The sequence below is a fragment of the Archocentrus centrarchus genome, chromosome 17 (assembly GCF_007364275.1).
Source record: "Archocentrus centrarchus isolate MPI-CPG fArcCen1 chromosome 17, fArcCen1, whole genome shotgun sequence".
NCBI classification, from domain to species: Eukaryota; Metazoa; Chordata; class Actinopteri; order Cichliformes; family Cichlidae; genus Archocentrus; species Archocentrus centrarchus.
This window is the reverse complement of record NC_044362.1, coordinates 1,182,452-1,204,329: the sequence shown is the minus strand read 5'-3', so window position 1 is coordinate 1,204,329 and position 21,878 is coordinate 1,182,452. Positions and strand designations below refer to the sequence as shown.

The 21,878-nt window shown below is 43.3% G+C and overlaps 1 gene segment (V, D, J or C); it reads left to right on the top strand.

The window, feature by feature from the left end:
- Positions 1-19,078: 19,078 nt before the first annotated feature.
- On the top strand, positions 19,079-19,588 carry LOC115795277 (T cell receptor alpha variable 38-2/delta variable 8-like; the record flags this gene model as incomplete). The annotated part of the segment is given in 2 exon segments: positions 19,079-19,199; positions 19,290-19,588. Coding segments are annotated over 2 exon segments (345 nt in total), but the record flags the coding sequence as incomplete, so codon positions are not given.
- Between the last annotated feature and the right edge of the window lie 2,290 nt (positions 19,589-21,878).

The following is a 21,878-nucleotide window of genomic DNA, read 5'->3' as shown; positions in this document are numbered from 1 at the left end:
TGTTCTAGAAACACAGTGATACAAAGTGTAGAAGAGGCTGTACAAAAACCTGAACACAGATATCTGACTACTCTTCAAAGAGGAGGGAAGTGGTATTCAAAGCACAGCTTCATATCAGATGATTCTGCTGATTCCTGTTTTATCAGAGTCACTGTGGTTACAGCTGCTAATGAAACACTGTGGGAGGATTCACATGAGCAGCAAATCCACATCAACCACAAACTGACTGTAGGAATGTTTAAATGTGATGTTTTCATATTAAAAGTATTTTTGTTCCTTCAAAATAAAGTCCCATTGTTCACTGACTGAATTAAGCTGTTAATTATCTGAATGTTCCTTCACACTAAAACATAAGGACATCTTTGATGTTTTAAGGCTGTGTTACTTATTACTGTTACTAAGGTTACTAATGATAAAGATTTGCATCATATCATAAATGTTGGAAATAAAGAGTTGCTGGGTGATAACTGTGTAGATGAGCTGATGTTGCCATCAATGATCATCACAGTAAATCCTCTGATGACTGAACTCCAAACTCTGAGCAGCTTCTTCCAAAGGTGTCCTTTCTGTCCTCAGCTGTTTCCTCCTGGATCAATATTTGAATAATTATGTTAACGTTCTTCATCAGTGTTTTAGAAATTCCTGGTACTCAGTCTGGAGATGAATTTGTTTTGTCATGACGCTGTTTGGAGTTTTCTCGCTTTTTGAATTGATTTTTTCAATATTTGTAATGATCCAAAAGTTAAAGTGGAAAGCAAAGATCACAGTGATTTAGTTGACATTCAAATGTTTTCATATTTAGCACACTGATGATGATTAACCTCATAAATTATGTCACACTGCTCTCCCCTACATAAGCTGCCTTTATAAGTTAAAAGTATCATTACTTGTACTTGGTATCACTCTGGATTTACTTGGTATGGGATCAGAGCTGAAGTCAGATAACCACAGAACTGAAGAGGAGACAGAAGCTGCATCGTGTTGTGGAAATTTTAGTGTACTGAAAATAAAAGAGTCTACTGCCAGAGTTGTCTTTGGAAAATGTATTCGGTCATTACAGAGCACGCAGCAGAGCAATGAGGAATTCAAAGAAATAATGGACAGAGATGTTACTTATACAAAATCACATCAGTATCACATTACATTGTTCAGCCCTTTCCAGTTATCCTGTACAGGTCACACACAGTTCAGAAACTTTATGCAGCAGTTTGGGCACACAGGTCTCATTGGTGATGGAGATGGAGGTACCAAGATAAACAGGACCAAGACTCTGTTAGGGAAGTCCCACATGTCTGCATCTCCACTCAAAAGGTCAAACACAACATAAAGAATGAGGGAGAAATGTTGAATCCTTGGACAGAACAACATAATCCTCCAGAGTCAGTGCTGCAGGACAGACGACTGTAACAATAACAGCATCAAGACTCAAGCTCACAGATTCACTTTATCTCTGAGATGCTGTCAGTGAACTTCAGTGTGTTTGACTTTGTTTCTGCTCACAGTAAGAGGGAGATGACATATTTATCATGAACAGAGTTTCAGATCATCAAGTTAAAGAGTTATTCTGTCTGTTCTGACAGCTGTTAAAGATGCTGATGATCAAAGATGATCTTCAGATCTCTGCTGCACAGACTCTGCTGTGCTGTGAGGCCCACAGTGACAGGAACAGTTTCCACACTGCTGGGCTCCACCAGAGGGTGACATCACCAAGTAGGCGGTGCCCTCCTCCTGCACTGTGTTCAACCATTGTGTCAATAATAAGTGCTGCTGTGAAGAGAACAATTCTCAGACTGAATGTTGAACATCAGCTAGTTTCTCCTGCTGATTTCAACCTTGTTGTACAGATGGAACATTGGCTGTGGATTATTCTTGCTGCTCTTTTCTTTGGTAAGATACAAACATCAACATGTTTCCTCTGCAAACAGCTGAACACATTACTGAGCTACACATGAAGAGCTTTGAATGTTCATTACAGAGAAAATCAGAGCAGATCATTTCTGCTGCCATTTGTTAGCTTGTAAAAACAGCTGATCTGCTTCAAAGTGACAATGATCAGTGAAAATGACGTCTATTCTACATGTAATAGAGCTCTTTAAAGCTGCTGATTGTTCTCCTTTAATCAATCATCTTTATTGATTCATCTCTTCCTCTGCATGTTCTGTTCTTCCTCAGAGTGTAAAGGAGAAGACAAAGTGATGCAGCCAGCAGGAGATGTGACTGCTGCTGAAGGAGACACAGTTACACTTGGATGTACATTTGAAACAACTGATTCATATCCATATTTATTCTGGTACAAACAAGAAGTGAACAACGTTCCAAAGTATGTTTTACGACGTGATAAAAATACACAAGCCAACGCTCCAGAATTCCCGAAAGTCAGATTTGATGCTGAACTCAAAGAGAAGTCAGTTCCTCTGAAGATCCAGAAGCTTCAGCTGTCTGACTCTGCTGTGTACTACTGTGCTCTGAGGCCCACAGTGACAGGAAACAGCAAAACTCTGCACAAAAACCTTTGGAGCAAAGACAACAGAATACTCCACAACATCCACTAGAGGGAGACACACACTGTTAAAGCTCTGATTCTTGTGTCATTGGACTGATGACAAAGACAACAGAGAAATGAAGCAGTAAGATGATGAAGCGATGGTATTCAATCACCTTCAGCACCTGAGGAGCAGTGAGGTGGAACCCTTTTATTTCACATATTGACTGCTTATTGTTGTTGAGGACAAAATCATATCAGTCTGTTTCTCACCTGGAGCATAACAGGGCGCTGTGAGAGTCACATTCTTTGTCTTCTGCAGTGCCTTAAACACAATACAGCCATTACTACGAAGGGAGAAGCCAGAAGGACTAGCTGTAGACCGTAACCTGACTGCATGGATCATCAACTACCTCACTAAGAGACAGCAATAATGGGTGATATACTTGTGACACTGGCCAAATGTTGTGGGGAAGTGAGGGACCGCCCTCTGTGCTCTGTGTGTGAGTTAGGAGTGAACTGCCAGTGTCCAGCCGTGTTGGTGGAACTTTCCGATGCTTCTCTCCACTTTGTAGAGTTGGCACAGACATGAGAGTTACCTGCTACAGCCCAGGCTGAAGTAAAGGTCTCCCTATTATGATTAGGCGCTGCAAATCTGGAGGAGGTAACACTTTGTGACTGTGTGTCTTATGTGGTAGTCTACAGCACGGGGTACAGTTCCTGTTCCTGTTCAACCTCAGGCTTTGGCTACAACAGGGACAGCCACCACCTCCAGCAGTTCTCTGATGATTGAGTCATTCTTGGGTGTCTATCAGAGGGGAACGAATTGCTATCATCAGCTTTGCTGAATAAGATCCACCTTCAAATAAATGGTGGCATGACAAAGGAAATAGTGACTGACTTCTGCTGCAAGGTTAACATTCAAGGAGTGGAGACTTAGACTGTATCAGTGTACAGGGTGGGCCATTTATATGGATACACCTTAATAAAATGGGGATGGTTGCTGATATCTAACATTTACACACATTCACACTCCAATGCTTGCATTGGAGAGCAACGTAGGGATACTTTGGCATGCAACCCAGCACAGCCAGGAATCGAACCCCCAACCTTCCAATTGGAAGGTGACCTGCGCTACTTCCTGAGCTACAGTTCAGATGACCCCAAAGATAAAAGTCTAAGGGGGTCAGATCGGGAGACCTTGGGGGCCATTCAACTGGCCCACGATGACCAATCCACTTTCCAGAAAACTGTCCATCTAGGAATGCTCGGACCTGACACCCATAATGTGGTGGTGCACCATCTTACTGGAAAAACTCAGGGAACGTGCCAGCTTTAGTGCATAAAGAGGGAAACACATCATCATGTAGCAATTTCGCATATCCAGTGGCCTTGAGGTTTCCATTGATGAAGAATGGCCCCACTATCTTTGTACCCCATATACCACACCATACCATCAATTCTTTTGTTCCAACAGTCTTGGAGGGATCTATCCAATGTGGGTTAGTGTCAGACCAATAGCGGTGGTTTTGTTTGTTAACTTCACCATTCACATAAAAGTTTGCCTCATCACTGAACAAAATCTTCTGTGCAAACTGAGGGTCCTGTTCCAGTTTTTGTTTTGCCCATTCTGCAAATTCAGTGCGCCGATCTGGGTGATCCTTGTTGAGATGCTGCAGCAGCTGGAGTTTGTAAGGTTGCCATTTGTGAGTAGCTAATATCCGCCGAAGGGATGTTCGACTGATGCCACTCTCCAGTGACATGCGGCGAGTGCCACGCTGTGGGCTCTTGCTGAATGAAGCTAGGACAGCACTGATGTTTCTTCATTAGTGACAGTTTTCATGCATCCACATTTTGGCAAATCCAACACTGAACCAGTTTCACGAAACTTGGCAAGAAGTTTGCTAACTGTAGCATGGGAGATGGGTGGTCGCGTAGGGTGTCTTGCATTGAAATCTGCTGCAATGACCCGGTTACTGCGTTCACCATACATCAACACAATTTCTATCCGCTTCTCACGTGTTAACGTCTGCGACATGACAATGGCTGTGAACAAAGAGAAACTTGTAAATAACTCATGAAAGAATAAAGTTACATTAAAACCAAGCACACCATTGTTTTTCTTGTGAAATTCCCAGTAAGTTTGATGTTTCACATGACCCTCTTCCCATTGAAAAAAAACAAAAGTTAGATCCACAGTGGCCGACTTCAAGATGGCCACCATGGTCACCACCCATCTTGAAAAGTTTCCCCCCTCCCATATACTAATGTGCCACAAACAGGAAGTTAATATCACCAACCATTCCCATTTTATTAAGGTGTATCCATATAAATGGGGTGGCTGTAGTTTAGGAAGTAGCGCAGGTCACCTTCCAATCGGAAGGTTGGCGGTTCAATTCCTGGCTGCGCTGGGTTGCATGCCAAAGTATCCCTACATTGGTCTCCAACGCAAGCATTGGAGTGTGAATGTGTGTAAATGTTAGATAATAAAAGCACTTAGCTTAGTTACTCGTGGAAGTGCTAGTATGAATGGGTAAATTAAAACGTGTTGTTCAAGCGCTTTGAGTGCTCAGACAGAGTAGCAAAGCACTATATAAGAACTAGTCTATTTACCATATTCATCTCAATAAGAAACTGGACCAGCTCCATAATACAGATGGGCCAAAGCCACCTCTATTTACAGAGGACACTGTGGTAGCATCTGCAATCCTCTCTGCAGCAGTCTGCTGGGCACACAGAAGCTTAGAGAGAGAGACAGGAAGAGACTAAACAAGCTGGTCAGGAGTGCTGGATCTGTCACATAAGATAATCCTTTATTTGTCCCACATTGTAGGAAATTTATGGTGTTGCAAACAGCAAAGGAACAGCAGACCACTCAGTAAAAATCTGATAGAAAAATACTAAAATAGTCAACAACAAAAATCTATAAACATTTTTCATTGAGTAAAAATAAATGATTATTGCACATTTATTGCATTTGTTGTTGATTGCACATGAATATTATTGCATTGGACTCCATTAAAGAGGCTGGTGAGAGGAGTGTGTTCAGCAAGCTTACATCTATCCTGGTAAATCCCTCTCAACCTCCGCGGGACACAGTTAGAGGGTCACACAGCTGCTTTAGCAACAGACAGCTACGCCCACTGTGTGAGAAGCAAGGCAGCTTCATCACCCCATCTGCCATGAGACAGCACAGTCATTTAAAGTGACATCACCTGCTTGATATGTTCAGAACACTTGACTATCTGTTCCTCCTCATTTCTCCATATTTATATTCATTGGTTTCTGCTAAATAGTTGACATTTTATATAAATGTGTGGGCATGTGTAAATTTATCTTTCTATATGTATGTATCTATACACCAGTTACTCAGAGAGAGGGGGGACTTCAGATTTCTATCACGGGGACTCACAGGTACGAGTCCATCTACAGGTGTTTTGTGCTGTCAGTAGATGATATTAATGCAAATAAACTCTAATGATGAATCTGATACAGTAACACCAACATCCAACACACAGGGAGTGAAGCTGGAACTGAGAACAGGTGGACTGGTCTTCTGTTCCTGGGAAATCCACAGAATCCCATTCAGAGAGATATCCAGCAGTCTGCGCTGACGGTCGATGTCTTCCTCGTACTGGACGATGGTTTTTTCAAACTCTGAATATTTCTTCAGCAGCAGCAGTTAGCCGCTCGTTGATAAACTCTCTCAGATACTGAACTGAAGGCATTGTTACTCCAACAGCTCAGAGACTCAGCTCAGACACCACAACACAACCCACTTCCTGCACAGTCACAGACAGGGAAGCTAATGGTACCATAGACATATATATGTAGACGCTGCACTGAGCACTGAATCGTACATTAACGTAGCTGCCATGTGGACGTGGCAAACACAAACATAGAGCTGCTGTAACACTCTGGTGCTTCGTGGAGATGTTCAAACCGTTTTACAGTTGAAACTGGATCACATGGGCTTACCTTTCACCTAAGAGTGAACAATTATTTTGTTATTGTTTTTGGCAATTACAACATTTTGAAAAGATTATTTGCAGATAATACTTTGTAGTCCCGCAGTGAAACCAGCCTCCAAACAATGAAAATCTTACTGAACTACATTACGCTTAACTAACTACTCTGATACAAATAAAGACTGATTGATCTTCCAAACCTTCTGTTTGCTGCTGTCTGCTCATCAGTCCATTTTTGCATTTGTGCTTCTTGGCCCCTTGTTTTTGTGTAATAATAATAATAAGCTGGAATTAAATTACAGCAACATGTTTTCAGAACTTACATCAAGTCCTGAGACTTCGCTGAGAGATCATGTTTGTCACTACACCACACAACAAACTTAATGATTGGGGTGAATGTAACACACACACACACACACACACACACACACACACACACACACACACACACACACACACACACACTTTTCAGTTAATTTAATTTATTTTATTTGCTCTAAACATACTGTACACCAGGGCTCTTCAACTCCAGGCCTCATGGTCCGGTGTCCTGCAGGTTTTAGTTGTGTCCCTGATCCAACACACCTGATTCAAATGGCTGAATTACCTCCTCAGTATGCAGTCAAGTTCTAATGACTTCTATATTTGACTCAGGTGTGTTGAAGCAGAGACACATCTAAAACCTGCAGGACACCGGCCCTTGAGGCCTGGAGTTGAAGAGCCCTGCTGTACACCATGACCAATCCTGTCTGGTTAAAACTATCTGAAAGCTCATAAAACCTGGAAAACTATCTGGGTACGATGTTGAGGATCAGCAGCATTAAGCAGCTCAGTGATGGAGAACATTTGTGTCCTTGTGCTTGCAAACAGTGAAAGTGCTCCATCCTTCCTCCTCACAGTGACTCCAAATGCTGCTAACAGTCTGTAAAGCAGGAGGAAGAGGAAGTGAGGAGAGATTCAGGGAGGAGCTGAGCTGTTCTAGAAGAGAGAGAAACCTCCACATTCATCAGAGTTCAGCACAAAAACCATCAACTTTACCTTCATTCAACATGTTGTCTTTGGACTGTTATGCACTTTCTTTACTGATTATCACGGTTCTAACAGGTACGTTGCATGATGTGAAAATTTAGAAAATATATATATTTTTTAATTCTGATGATTTAAAAAAAATGTAAAACATGTTTCTGTTTTTTTAGGTGTCAGCTGTGAAGAACTCACTCCAAACTACAAAGATGTGTTCAGTGTAGAAGGCAGCACTGTTACTCTGTCCTACAAATACTCCAAAGCTGCAGCTTATGATGATTATTTCTTCTGGTATCGACAATATCCAGGAACTCGACCAAAGCTGGTGATCTCTCACTCAGGAACAGGAGAGAAAATACTACAACCGGTCTCGGGATTTACTGTACAAGCAGTTGATAATAACAGACAAATGGATCTTCAGATCTCCTCTGCTGCAGTGACAGACTCTGCTGTGTACTACTGTGCTGTGAGGCCCACAGTGACAGGAAACAGCAAAACTCTGTACAAAAACCTTTGGAGCAAAGACAACAGAATACTCCACAACATCCACTAGAGGGAGCCACACACTGTTAAACCTCTGATTCTTGTGTCATTGGACTGATGACACTGCTAGACTCTTACAAACCCTGAAATAAAAAAACAACTAAATAATCAAAAATTAACTAAACAACCAAAACAAAAGTAAATGAACACCCCCCCCCCCAAAAAAAACCAAAAAAAAACCTTAAAATATGCAATAACAAAAAACACAGTTTTCTTATTATTAAACAACAAGCACATGATTTTATATCTCAGGACACTAACTCTAATGCACTGTCTGTGCATCGTTAATGTTGCGACCTTGAAATATCCCTTTTAAATCTTATTTGTATTTTCAATTATTTAGTTGGCAGTAACAGATTTAAACAATAGGTAAATACTTTACGTTTCTATTTTATTTTGATGTTATGGCAAATATTACTGTGATTAGTGTTGCTACTATGGGGTCAGAGTTCAGGATGTGATGTCATCAACTATCGCGAGGTTGGTGAGCAGCGCGACCTCTGGTGAATGTTTTGTTACTTTCTCTCGTTCATCTGTGCTCATGTTTGTGCCTGCTTTGTGGAATCATTCAGAGAATTGGGAATAAAAAAAGTTGCTAAACTGAAGACGGAATCCTGTCTTTTTAAGAGGGCAACATAAACTTGGTGTTTCCGCCCGGTTGAAGTGTTTTCTTCACCGCGAAGCAAAACGAGAGAGAGCGACAGATGCGGACTCGGTGCGAGCTAGCACTAGCTGCTAACCAAGGCTACAGACTCCAAGAGCCACGAGGAAGAAGATAAAACATTTTGATTATGCCCGAAGTGCAACAGATGTCATCTGACTGGGAAAGCCTGGTGGCTGAGATAGAAGAAAAGTTGAGTCTGAAAGCACAGGACCTGAAGGATGTGTGTACAGCCCTCAGCCTAACTGTAGATGAACGTGACAGCGACGTAGCACGTAAGTTGAGAAGGTGTATTCTTCAGTATATAGAGGGAGAAGATATTACCTCAAGAGAAGATGAAGGAATGTCTGTTTTGCTGAAACTCAATGACCAAATCGACGAATTAAAAGAGAAATGTGAGTACAGCGAAGTACCCTTGCCTCAAAATGTCACCCAGAAGCGCCACCCTGCGGCCGAAAATGAAATTGCACCCAGTGATGTAGAGGGACAAAGGGAGAGTGACTTGACCATGAATGCAACAGCTGCTATAGCTAGCCAAAATGTCTCTTTTGTCCACCCGCTGTATAGAAGAGAGTTAAAAATAACTGGACAGATTGGGGAACCAAATCAAAGGGACAAATTAACATACTCAAGTCTGGAAAGACAGATTCAAAAGGCACTGAAAAAAGGATATGATGAGGGAGAAGTTGTCGAAGCTGTTATTCAAGCAATAGGTCCTGGAACAAAACTAAAAAGTTATTTAGAGAGTAGGATAGACCTGACGCTGCAAGCCCTCAGACAAATCCTGCAGACCCACTACATTGAAAAAGATTCCACTGAGCTGTATCATTCCCTCACACGTGCAGTTCAGGAACCTAAAGAGACGCCCATACAGTTTCTGATGCGAGCCATGGACATGAGACAACAAACTGTCCTGGCCTCAGAAAGAGTCAAGTCTGGTCTGAAGTACAGTGCAGAACTAATTCAAAACCAGTTCCTTCAAACAGTGATGTCTGGTCTTCGTGATGACACCATTCGAACAGACATGAAACCACACTTACAAACCCCCAAAGTGACTGATGAAGCTCTTCTGGAGAAAATGACTGCTGCTTACAGTCTGGAAATGGAAAGGAGAAACAAGCTGTTAACCACACCAAAAACCAAAATGATCAGCGTGGCAGCAATTAATGAGGAAAATGAAGGAGCTGAATGCGAACATGTGTCTAAGCCCAACAAGAACAAAGGTGGGGAAGCAAATAAACGTGATACACTCTTGGACAAAGTGGATCAAGGTAACAGAGCCATATGTGAAGCTATTCAGAACCTCACAACACACATTGCAACCCTTCAGCAGAGCCCGCAGTCTCAACAAAGAGTGAATGGAGAGCCAAACTGAAAATACATAACCCAGCCTAAGACTGGGAACAGCCGAAAATGTCAAAAATGTCAACAGTCCAATCCTGATGGAAGATGTGTTTATTGCTACAAGTGCGGCAGTACTGAGCACTGGGCAGCAGGTTGCCGAATGAAAAATGTAAGAGCCAGCACAAGCAAAATTGAAATCCTGCACTGTCCCACTGAAAGCACAGAGAAAGCAGATCTTCTCAGTCTAGGAGCACCTCTCACCGGTAAACAATTTCAAACTGCAAAACTGGTGGGGAAGAGGTGTCTAGTTCGAGCCTTCCTAGGAGGAGTGGACACTACAATACTGTGGGACACGGGCTCACAGGTATCAGTAGTGGGAATGGGCTGGAAAAGAAAACATCTGCCAGATGTGGAAGTCAGACCGGTGACTGAGCTGCTTGAAGATGGATCGTTAGAGCTTTCAGCGGCAAATTGAACTGACATCCCATATCAGGGATGGATGGGGATTGAAGTGACTTTAGCTAAAGATGCTGTAGCTGGAATGAGCGACAAACCTGTCCTGGTCCCCATCCTGGTGGCAAGCCACGATATGGAACGCCCAATAATCGGCTTTAATGTGATTGAGGAATTAGCCCTGACCAATGACACACATGAAGACTGCATGCGATCTGGTCATATGGTTAAGAGACTTTGCTCAGCACTGGAGGTAGGTCACAGAACTGCAAAGGCTGTTTTATCTGTTTTGAAAAAGCCAAAGCCTGAAAATCAGCCCCATGTAGCCAGAGTGGGTAGACAACCAGTGACCATCCCCCGTAACAAAGTGATGGGGGTGCAGTGTGGCCGACTAAACAAGAGTATGGTGGGTGCACCACACGTAGTGCTAGAGCCAAACCTTGAAGCACCCTGGCCATCTGGTCTTGCCATTAGAGCACAGCTGATTAAGCTCCCTCCAGGAGATCATGAAAACATTGAAGTGACTGTTGAGAATGTGACTGATAATGACATTGTGCTACACAGTCGCACCACACTTGGCCTGTTGTACAGTGTGGATGCCATCTACCCATTGCAGACAAAACTGGCTGATGAACAGACTTCGCAGACACCACACAGCTGTGCTGCTCCACCCACACAGCAGTCAAGTGGAGAGCTACGAGGTGAGCCATGGGACCCACCCGTGGACCTGAGCCATCTATCTGAGGACCAACGACAGCAGGTACAGCAGATGCTCAGGGAAGAGTGTGATGTTTTTGCTAAGGATGACTGGGATACAGGGTGCATTAAAGATTTGGAGATGGAGATACAGCTAAAAGACAATGTGCCTGTTCAAAGAACATATAATGCGATCCCCAGACATCTCTATCAGGAAGTTAAAGCGCACATACAGGACCTACTCCACCGAGGCTGGATCCAGAAATCCTGTTCTTCATACTCTTCACCTGTGGTATGTGTCAGGAAGAAGGATGGGAGTCTGCGGCTGTGTGTAGACTACAGGCTACTGAATGGGAAAACACTGCCTGACCGTCATCCCATCCCGAGGATACAAGAGATTCTGGAAAACCTGGGAGGCAACTCCTGGTTCACGGTGCTGGACCAAGGGAAAAGCATACCATCAGGGCTTCATGAGTGAGAAAAGCAGACCCTGCACTGCATTCATAACGCCATGGGGACTCTACGAGTGGGTGAGGATCCCATTCGGGCTTACGAATGCCCCTGCCTGTTTCCAACGCTACTTGGGAGACCTCAGAGATGAAGTGTGTGTCCCGTATTTGGATGATGTATTGGTCTTTAGTCCTGACTTCGATCAACACATCCAAAATGTAAGACAGGTGCTCAGGAGGCAGCGAGAGTGTGGCATAAAGCTGAGACCAAAAAAATGTGACTTTTTCAAAAGTGAGGTCTGTTATGTGGGTCGTGTGATTTCTGCAGAGGGATACAGGATGAATCCTAAGGAAACAGAAGCAGTTCAAGCACTGAAGCACGAGACACCAACCACTGTGCGAGAGGTGAGAAAACTAATGGGTTTCCTTAGCTATTATAGATCCTACATCCCAGATTTCTCCAGGACAGCCAAGCCCCTTTATGAACTGTTAGCCAAGCCAAAATCTGAGGTGAAGCAAAACCAAAAGAAAAAGGGGTGTAGCCGCAAATCAGCCCAGTTACCACCTTCCCATCCAGTTCAGTGGACCTCCTCCCACAAAGAGATACTGAACCAAATTGTGGACCAGCTGACTAACCCACCTGTTATGGCATACCCAGATTTGGAGAAGCCCTTTGTGCTTCACGTAGATGCTTCTGAAGATGGCTTAGGTGTGTTTTTGTACCAATGGCAAGAGGGGGTACTCAGAGTGATAGCATATGGATCAAGAACCTTAACAGCAGCAGGACATCGCTGGGTTGCAGAGTTGGCAGACTATAGGTTCACATTGAAATACAGGCCTGGAACAGCAAATAGAGATGCAGACTTCTTGTCACGCAGACCAAAGCCCATCAAGGAGCTCATCCAAGAATGTACGGAGGAATTCCCACAGGAAGCTGCTGAATGCATCAAGAAAGCTCCGCACCTGGACAAAATAGGTGAGGTGAATTGGATATCAGCTGTTACCTGTAACGAAGATGTGCTGTCAGAAGGGTGCAGCATCACTGAGCCACTTCAGCCTCTTGCAGCAGAGGACATGAGAACAGCTCAAAACACAGACCTCATCATAAACAGAGTGGTGGCCTTAAAAAGGACACACGCCCACATGAAACATAAAGACAAACTGGCAGAGAATGAAGGTGTCAGACAACTTCTCAGAGAGTGGCCCCGTCTACACATGGATGGTGATGGCATCCTCAGAAGGGAGACGGCGACACGAAAACAGCTAGTTGTTCCTGATTGTCTGAAGCCAGTTGTGTACAAACTCCTGCATGAGGAGATGGGACACTTAGGTGCAGATAAAATGGTAGCACTGGCAAGAGAACGCTTCTTCTGGCCTAAGATGAGACAGGAGATGGAGCACTATGTCACAAATGTGTGTTGCTGCATAAAGAGAAAGAAGCCTAACAGAATGACCAGAACAGCTATACAGAGTATAGAGATCTCTGCACCGTTTGAGATGATCTGCATTGACTACTTACATCTGGACAGGTGTAAGGGAGGTGAAGAATACATACTGGTCTTTGTTGATCATTTTACAAAATATGCACAGGCATATGCAACGAGAGACAAGTCTGGGAAGACTGCAGCCAAAAAGCTTTTTGATGACTTTATCATGCGTTTTGGTTTCCCATCCAAGATACACCACGACCAGGGAAAAGAGTTTGAAAACACTCTCTTTCACAAACTCGAAAGCTACTGTGGTATCCGCCACTCCCGCACTTCTCCATATCACCCCCAGGCTAATCCTGCAGAGCGCTTCAATAGGACGCTGCTAGGAATGCTGCGCACACTGGAAGAGTCTCAGAAGGCAAGGTGGAAGGAGCACCTGAACAAAGTGGTTCATGCTTATAACTCAACTGTGCATGAGGCAACAGGGTTTTCTCCATTCTTTCTTCTCTTTGGTCGTGAACCAACACTACCAGTGGACCTGATGTTCCCCAGGAAGGGAAGGGAAAGAAACCAGTCACAGACTGGCTTTGCAGAGAAGTGGAGAGAAGCCATGCAGGAGGCCGATGCGATTGCGATGCAGAATATGAAAAAAAATGCACGAAAAGGACAGAAAACCCACAATCAGAACGCATGGAGTTCTACCCTGGGGTCAGGTGACCATGTCCTGGTGAGAAACCTGACGCCTAGAGGCGGCACTGGAAAACTACGCAGCTACTGGGAAGACCTGATTTATGTTGTCAAGGGAAGGAAAGGACCTGATAGCCCTGTGTATGTAGTTGAGCCATTGCAAGGAACAGGGAGACAACGGGTGTTACACCGAAACCTACTCCTGCCGTGTCCTTACCTGGTTGAGGCGCAAGAGGAGTCCAGCCTGAAAGAGAAAAGCAGTGGAGACAAAACAAAGCAGAGAACAAGGAGACGGCATAAAGCCAAGCACACTTACCCCACTGATGCAAGCAGTTCCAGTGATGAGGAAAATCACATGTGGGCAGCAGTGAGGCGGGCAAATCCACCCCTCAATATAGAAGCAAAAGAGTTTTGCCCCCGGAGTGAAATGCCCAGAGGTGAACCTGAGGAGGTGTTCATACCTGAGGAGCACTCTGAAGAGGAACATGTGGAGGAACAAAATGAAGCGCCATCCATGGAACTTGAGGATGAACAGAGTGATGCTGAAACAGGGAGAGAAAGGCCTAAAAGAGTCCGACAGCCCAGGCGTGTCTACACCTATGATCAGCTGGGGCAGCCGACCTTTCAGCCGCTGGAAACCTGCCCTGTTAGTATGAGGGAGTCCTCCAGAACCAGCCATGGCCTGCTAACCAGACCATAATCCATGTATCCTTTTTACATTGAATAGAGGTTCTCACACACATATACTAGACAACTACAAGTTAGTTTATTTGTGATTTGTTATACAGTTATAGTTCACGGGGATGTGGTAATTCAAATGCATCACAGAATATAAAAACAGGTTTTCTGAACATTTATTTCAATAATAAGTACAGAAAATGGGATACTAAGCTAACATGTTGGAGTTAAGGCAGTAGTGTGGTACATACTGTAAAGTGAGAATTAGTAATGTGTACACTTACTGATAGGCATGCAGAACACATGGCTATGAAATGTGTGAATACGCAGTTCTGGGTGTAAATGGTAATTTCCTTGTCCCGTTTGTGAAGATTTGGGGGGCCCACCAATGCTTCTATGGACTATGCACCTTACAATACGTACGGACTGTAGACATTTGGTCCTGTATTGTGGCCATGAGAGACCATTAGAAAGGAAAAAAAAAAAAAATGAAGAATGGACTATAAAGATAGCACAGCCTCATCATCCAGTAAAAGAGAAAAAAAATGTGATGTGTATACTTACCTGTTTATGTACCTTTGCATCAAATGTTCAGTGGTTAAGAAATTAAGAAAATGTTCGGCAACATTTTTTTTAGTGGGGGAGGGTGTTGCGACCTTGAAATATCCCTTTTAAATCTTATTTGTATTTTCAATTATTTAGTTGGCAGTAACAGATTTAAACAATAGGTAAATACTTTACGTTTCTATTTTATTTTGATGTTATGCCAAATATTACTGTGATTAATGTTGCTACTATGGGGTCAGAGTTCAGGATGTGATGTCATCAACTATCGCGAGGTTGGTGAGCAGCGCGACCTCTGGCAACATTAACAACTTGAAAAACATTTTATTTAAAAGAAACATGGAGCTTCAGACATTTAAAATTCAGTTACTCTCTAAACTCACGTGAGGAAGTGTAACAGGGAAGTGAAATGAAGCCCAAAGAGGAGACACCGAGACTGTGGGAGGAGCTGAACTGCTGCGCTGAGAAAAAAAATAACCTCCATGTTACACAGAGTTCAAAATAGAGACCATAAAAATCCTTTCTTCAACATGCTGTCGTTGGACTATTCTGCACATCCTCTGCTGGTTATCGTCATTCTAACAGGTATGTTTAAAATCTGCTAGTTTTAATTCAAATAATTTATGAATATGATTCAATATCTAAGAATTTTGTAACACTGTATAAAGCATATGTCTCTTATTTTAGGGGTTTGCTGTCAAGAACTCACTCCTAACAACAAAGAAGAGTCCAGTCTGGAAGGCAACACTGTTACTCTGTCCTACAGATACTCCAAACAAGCTGCTGGAATGGACGAGTTTTACTGGTATCGACAATATCCTGGAAAAGCACCAGAGATACTGATCTATCATTTGGGATCAGGAAGTGTAATGAAACAAGAAATCTCCGGACTGTCCGTACGAGTGGTGGATGGGCAAAGACAAATGGATCTTCAGATCTCCTCTGCTGCAGTGACAGACTCTGCTGTGTACTACTGTGCTCTGAGGCCCACAGTGACAGGAAACAGCAAAACTCTGTACAAAAACCTTTGGAGCAAAGACAACAGAATACTCCACAACATCCACTAGAGGGAGACACACACTGTTAAACCTCTGATTCTTGTGTCATTGGACTGATGACAAAGACAACAAAGAAATGAAGCAGTAAAGATCAGAGACAGAGCTGCTGTGGAAGCAGTGTTACTGCAGTGCAAAAGCCCACAGAAAACCCATGTGGGACCCATAGCCATTTTGCCCTTTTGGGGATGAGGGATTTCTGTGGGCAAACCATGGTGGAATTGCCTATTGAAAATCCAAAAAGGGGCCTCAAATTGCAAAATTTGCTGTGGGCCCTGTGCACACCAACTTGGGGCACGTATAGGAAGTGTTTCTTTTTGTCCTACCTATACAGCCCCACAGTTCACCCACTTCTACCCACTATGACCCCACATGGGCATTTTTGGTGCAGTAAGGAAGGTATTTGCAGTAAGGAAATACCATACAGAGAAGTGTGACTATTGTAGAGAAGATGAAAGCATAGAATATGTTTTATTACAATGTCAGAATCCCAACAGCCAGTTTCGATAGCCGGGGATCGGTCCGCCAGGGCCTCCGCCCTCGGCCACCGCCCGACACACATTGCACCCGACCCCTACGACACCTCCTGCGGGTGGTGGGCCTGCAGGAGGGCGGGCCCATGTAACCTCTTCGGGCTGCGCCCAGCCAAGCACCACGGGCTAATGCCTGGCCACCAGACGCTCTCCCTCGAGCTCCCTCCCCAGGCCTGGCTCCAGGGTGGGGCCCCGGTAACCCTATCCCAGGCAGGGTAAACTGTTCCCTTGTTTTTTCACTCATAAGGGTCTTCTGAACCGCTCTTTGTCTGGACCCTCACCCAGGACCAGCCATGGGAGACCCTGCCAGGGGGACAAGCCCCCAGACAACATAGCTCCTGGGATCACTGGGACACACAAACCCCTCCACCACGATAAGGTGGCGATTCACGGAGGAGATAAGGTGAGGAGTGCGGCCATCCGGGAGGGGCTCAGAGTAGAGCCGCTGCTCCTCCACATCGAAAGGAGCCAGTTGAGGTGGCTCGGGCATCTGATTAGGATGCCTCCTGGCCGCCTCCTGGGTGAGGTGTTCCGGGCATGTCCCACCGGGAAGAGGCCCCGTGGTAGACCCAGGACACGCTGGAGAGATTATGTATCTCGGCTGGCCTGGGAACGCCTTGGGGTCCCTCCGGATGAGCTGGAGGAGGTGGCTGGGGAGAGGGAAGCTTGGGCTTCTCTGCTTAGGCTTCTGCCCCCGCGACCCGGCCCCGGATAAGCGGAAGAAAATGGATGGATGGATGGATGGACAATGTCAGAATAAGGCAGAGAAATTCAAAAGTAAAATGGAAGTTAAACTGGAGCTTATTGATAAAAGAACTATAGAAGTTTAGCTGTTATTACCAATTTATTATGTGTTATTTAAACAGCTCTATGTGTTCTGGGTTTGATAACTTTGACATAAATACATATCCACGTATAAACTGCATTCAGCTGTAACAGCTATCAGTAAGCTTGGTTTCTCCCACAGACTGGGGTCACTCTGTCGCTTTCTGTAAAATAAGAAGTTTAAGGTTGAGGAATTATACATTATAAAACACCAAAGCATTATCAAAGTGGAGTCTCCATACTGACCTGCTCCTGATAATGTAACAGTAAGACTAAGCTCATGTTTGTAGCTCAACAGCAAGATTTCCTAGCAGGTGATAAGTGTTTCAGAGATAATAAAAAGGGGAATGGCTTTATATTGTGCTTTTGGCCATTAAAGGCAAATTTCTGTATTCAGAAAGGGTTTCTGAATACAGAAGATTTCTGTATTTATTGTAGATAGAAATATCTCAGAATCTGGCATGAAGCTGATCACAGATCGTTTTCCCCTGAATTTAAATACGTTCCACAGCATAAGATGTATGATAAGGTCCCTGTTTTATATTCATTTATTTGGTAGATTTTTATAAATTTTCTATTTTTTCTGTTTGTTTAGGTTGGTTCTCTCTCCTGTTGCCTCATGTTTTGGAAGGACAACCTCTTGAATTTGGAATGTGTGTTCTAATATAATATCATGTCTCTTTTTTCAGGGACACACTGTACAGGTAAGTACTTAACAGACAAACAGACAGACAGACAGACAATATAATTTTATATATATATACACATAACAATGTATGCATATTAATAGAATTGTTAAACAAATGTTGAAGAAATAATTTTTTGAGCCAAGGCTGAATTTGTAGGTGTCCTCCCTTACAAAGAAATGATCAGTTTCTAATTTTTATAATAGCTTCATTTTAATGGACTGATACAGAATGTCAACCAAAAATACAGAAACCAAAAATTAAAAGTTACATAAAGGTTATAAATTGATTTACATGTTATTGAGTGACATACATATTTGATCCCCTAGAACCCAGCCAGAAAGTTTAGCTCCCACAGAGTGACTGTGTGGCACACAGATTGCAATCAATCAATCAATTACAGATACTCCAGAGCCAAACTCATTATGTGTATAAAGCACACCTGTAGCATAGGACAGTATAAATCCCTTAAACAATTATTTATAATAATTTATAAGTTGATGCCAATGTGGAAGCAGTGGTCAAGAAGAGCTATCAATGCCTGAACATTTAGAGGAAGTTGCAGGTTCCTCAAAAAATAGATATTTGTGTCTACTTTTTGAGTAGATGCAAATGATACAAAGAACAACAAGGATAAGGTCCTGTGGGACTCCAGCGAGACAAGAAGCTGCTGGCCAAACAACCACACGTAGTGGTTGAGAAGGAACAGAAGGTCCCAAATCCCAGAAGACAGAAACTTCAAGAAGAAGGAGCATGAAAAAACAGAAGTACCAGAGCCTGAAGGAACAACTGGAACAGATGTGGAAGCAAAAGTCCAAAGTGGTCCCAGTGGTAATAGGAGTATTAGGAGCTATAACCCTGAAACTGGAAAAGTTCTCTAAGGAAAGCAGAGCAGCACAAAGAAGTGCTGAGTGTAAAGCTGTCAGCAGGGGGAGTAACACAGGGCTGTGACTGAGTTCTTCACTGTGATCAGGCTCCTCCTTCTAATCCACCAACTTAGTGTTGATGAAGACTAAACAGAGAGATCACAGCTTCTTTCTACTTGCTGTAGCTCACAGTTACTCTACACTGCAGATATGACGCCTCTGTTCATCTCAGTGCTGCTGGCTGCTGTGTGCCTTGGTATGAACACGACTCTGTTTCTTTGATATCAATCCAACACTGACATGATTCTTTAACAGCACACTGATGCTGTTTGTTGGTGTTTTACAGAATGCAGAGCACAAAAAGACAACGTGCTGCAACCAAAAGGAGACGAGACTGCTGCTGAAGGAGACACAGTAACACTTGACTGTCTGTATAACACCAGTGGAGATAATCATCATCTCTTCTGGTACAAACAGGATGGGCATAAAAGCCCCAAATTCATCCTGAGCCGCTTTAGGATTGGTGAGGGGAAAACAGAGGTTGAGGAGAGATTTTCATCCACACTGGATTCTACCTCAAGATCAGTTCCTCTGAAGATCCAGAAGCTTCAGCTGTCTGACTCTGCTGTGTACTACTGTGCTCTGAGGCCCACAGTGACAGGAAACAGCAAGACTCTGTACAAAAACCTTTGGTGCAAAGACAACAGAAAACTCCACAACATAACAATAACAGATAACATCACAGCTGTTATCAAGAAGGCTCAGCAGTAACTTCACTTCCTGAGGGTCTTCAGGAAGAAGAACTTGGACTCAGACCTGCTGCTGACCTTCTACCGCTCATCCATTGTGAGCCTGCTGACGTACTGTATCACAGTTTGGTACGGCAGCTACACTGAGGAAGACAGGGGGAGGCTTCAGAAAGCAGTCAAGATAGCACAAAGAATCGTTGGCTGCCCTCTCCCCTATCTGATGGACATCTGCACCTCCCGCTGCCTCAGCAGAGCCAAAAACATCATCAAGGACAGCTCACACCCTGGCTTTGAACTGATGGCCCTGCTGCCCTCTGGCAGGAGCTACAGGAGCATCAGAGCCAGAACAAACAGACTCAAGAATAGTTTCTTCACCAGAGCAATCACCACCCTGAACTCTCACACTCACCCACATCTCTGTGCAACATTATATTATTCATACTGAACAATATCTATCACCCCTATAATGTGCAACATCCAATATTCATTCACCAAGTGCAATACTCACTACGATACTCACATATCTTCATTTTTATATATTATATCCTCCTGGGAACCAAGAAAAATAAGTATCATCAAATTTCTTATCTTTCTAATTTCCCACATCCTTGGGGTCAAAGAAACATCTCACAATTTAAAATCTGGTAGAATCTGGAAAATGTGGACTCACATGACCAGCAGAACAAATGGCCCTTAACAAGGCCCATGAAGTGGCCACACTTCTGGCTGAGTGGCACTGTACTTGGGATGGAAGGAGAGTTCCCAAAAATGCATACCTTTTGGGAATGGCCTCTACAACCCAATGGGACAGCCTGGGCTATGACTGTCTGGGTCTGCCCAAGACCCCAGAGTTAAAACAAACGGGAACAAGAGGATTTGGGTAGAGCCTTTGGTAGAAGTGTGGTGTTGTGTGTACATATTAATCAGGCACATAGTAAGAGAAAGACAACGAACTCCGATGTAAGCTCGATGCCACTTGTTTACTATGCTTCTTCTTCTCAGTCAGGAAAAACCGTCAGGAAAAACAACACACTTAGTTCTGGGTTACAGCGACGCCTAGTGCTGAAGTATAGTAACTGAATACACAACATGTGGGATTAGGCCCATGACTCTCAAATCCAGGCCTCATGGTCTGGTGTCCTGCAGGTTTTAGATGTGTCCCTGATCCAACACACCTGAATTAAATGGCTGAATTACCTCCTCAGTATGCAGTCAAGCTCTCCAGAGTCCTGCTAATCACGTCTATATTTGACTCAGGTGTGTTGAAGCAGAGACACATCTAACACCTGCAGGACACTGAGCCACGAGGCCTGGATTCGAGAACCACTGGGTTAGGCCAAAGGATAGCCCTGATCCTTCTGGCAAAAACGTGCAGCAATCACTGTGAAACCTCCAGGCAAATGTTATAAAAAAGATCAAGGGGGGATGCTGAAGAGTGCCAGAGACTATGGGGGTATTCCATGGGGGCACCGAGGGTCCAGACGTGAACTGTAAGCCTGTGGGCACCTTTAAGAAACTGAGAGATCAGAGATGATTCATCCCAAATAAGTGATGAGTGACCATCATGAACTGCCTGAATAGGTGCTACTATACCAAACAGGGTAACTGCAGATTGGCCCATCTGGTGGACTGCACATCTTGAGGTAAACAGTCCCCAGCCAGCATGTAGCCAGTCCTACTGGATGGTGCAAAGTCTTGTACTTTTGCACCATCTTCTACACAATCATCCCTGCCTCAGTCCTGTTACCTACAAGAATTAGGTCTCAAAGTACATAAAGATGGTCCTGACGTCCATTACAATTGACATTTTTTCAAAATATATACACACATATATACACACATATATATATATACACACGTATATATACAGAAGAGGAGCATGTATATATAGTATAGATATATATAGAGATAGATATAGATATATATATATATATATAGAGAGATATATATATATATATATATATATAATAGATATGAGAGATATATATATATATATATATATATATATATAGAGATATAGATATATATATACATATATATATATTTACATATATATATATACATATATATATATTTACATATATATATATACATATATATATATATACATATATATATACATACATATATATATATACATATATATATACATATATATATATATACCGTATTTTTCGGACTATACG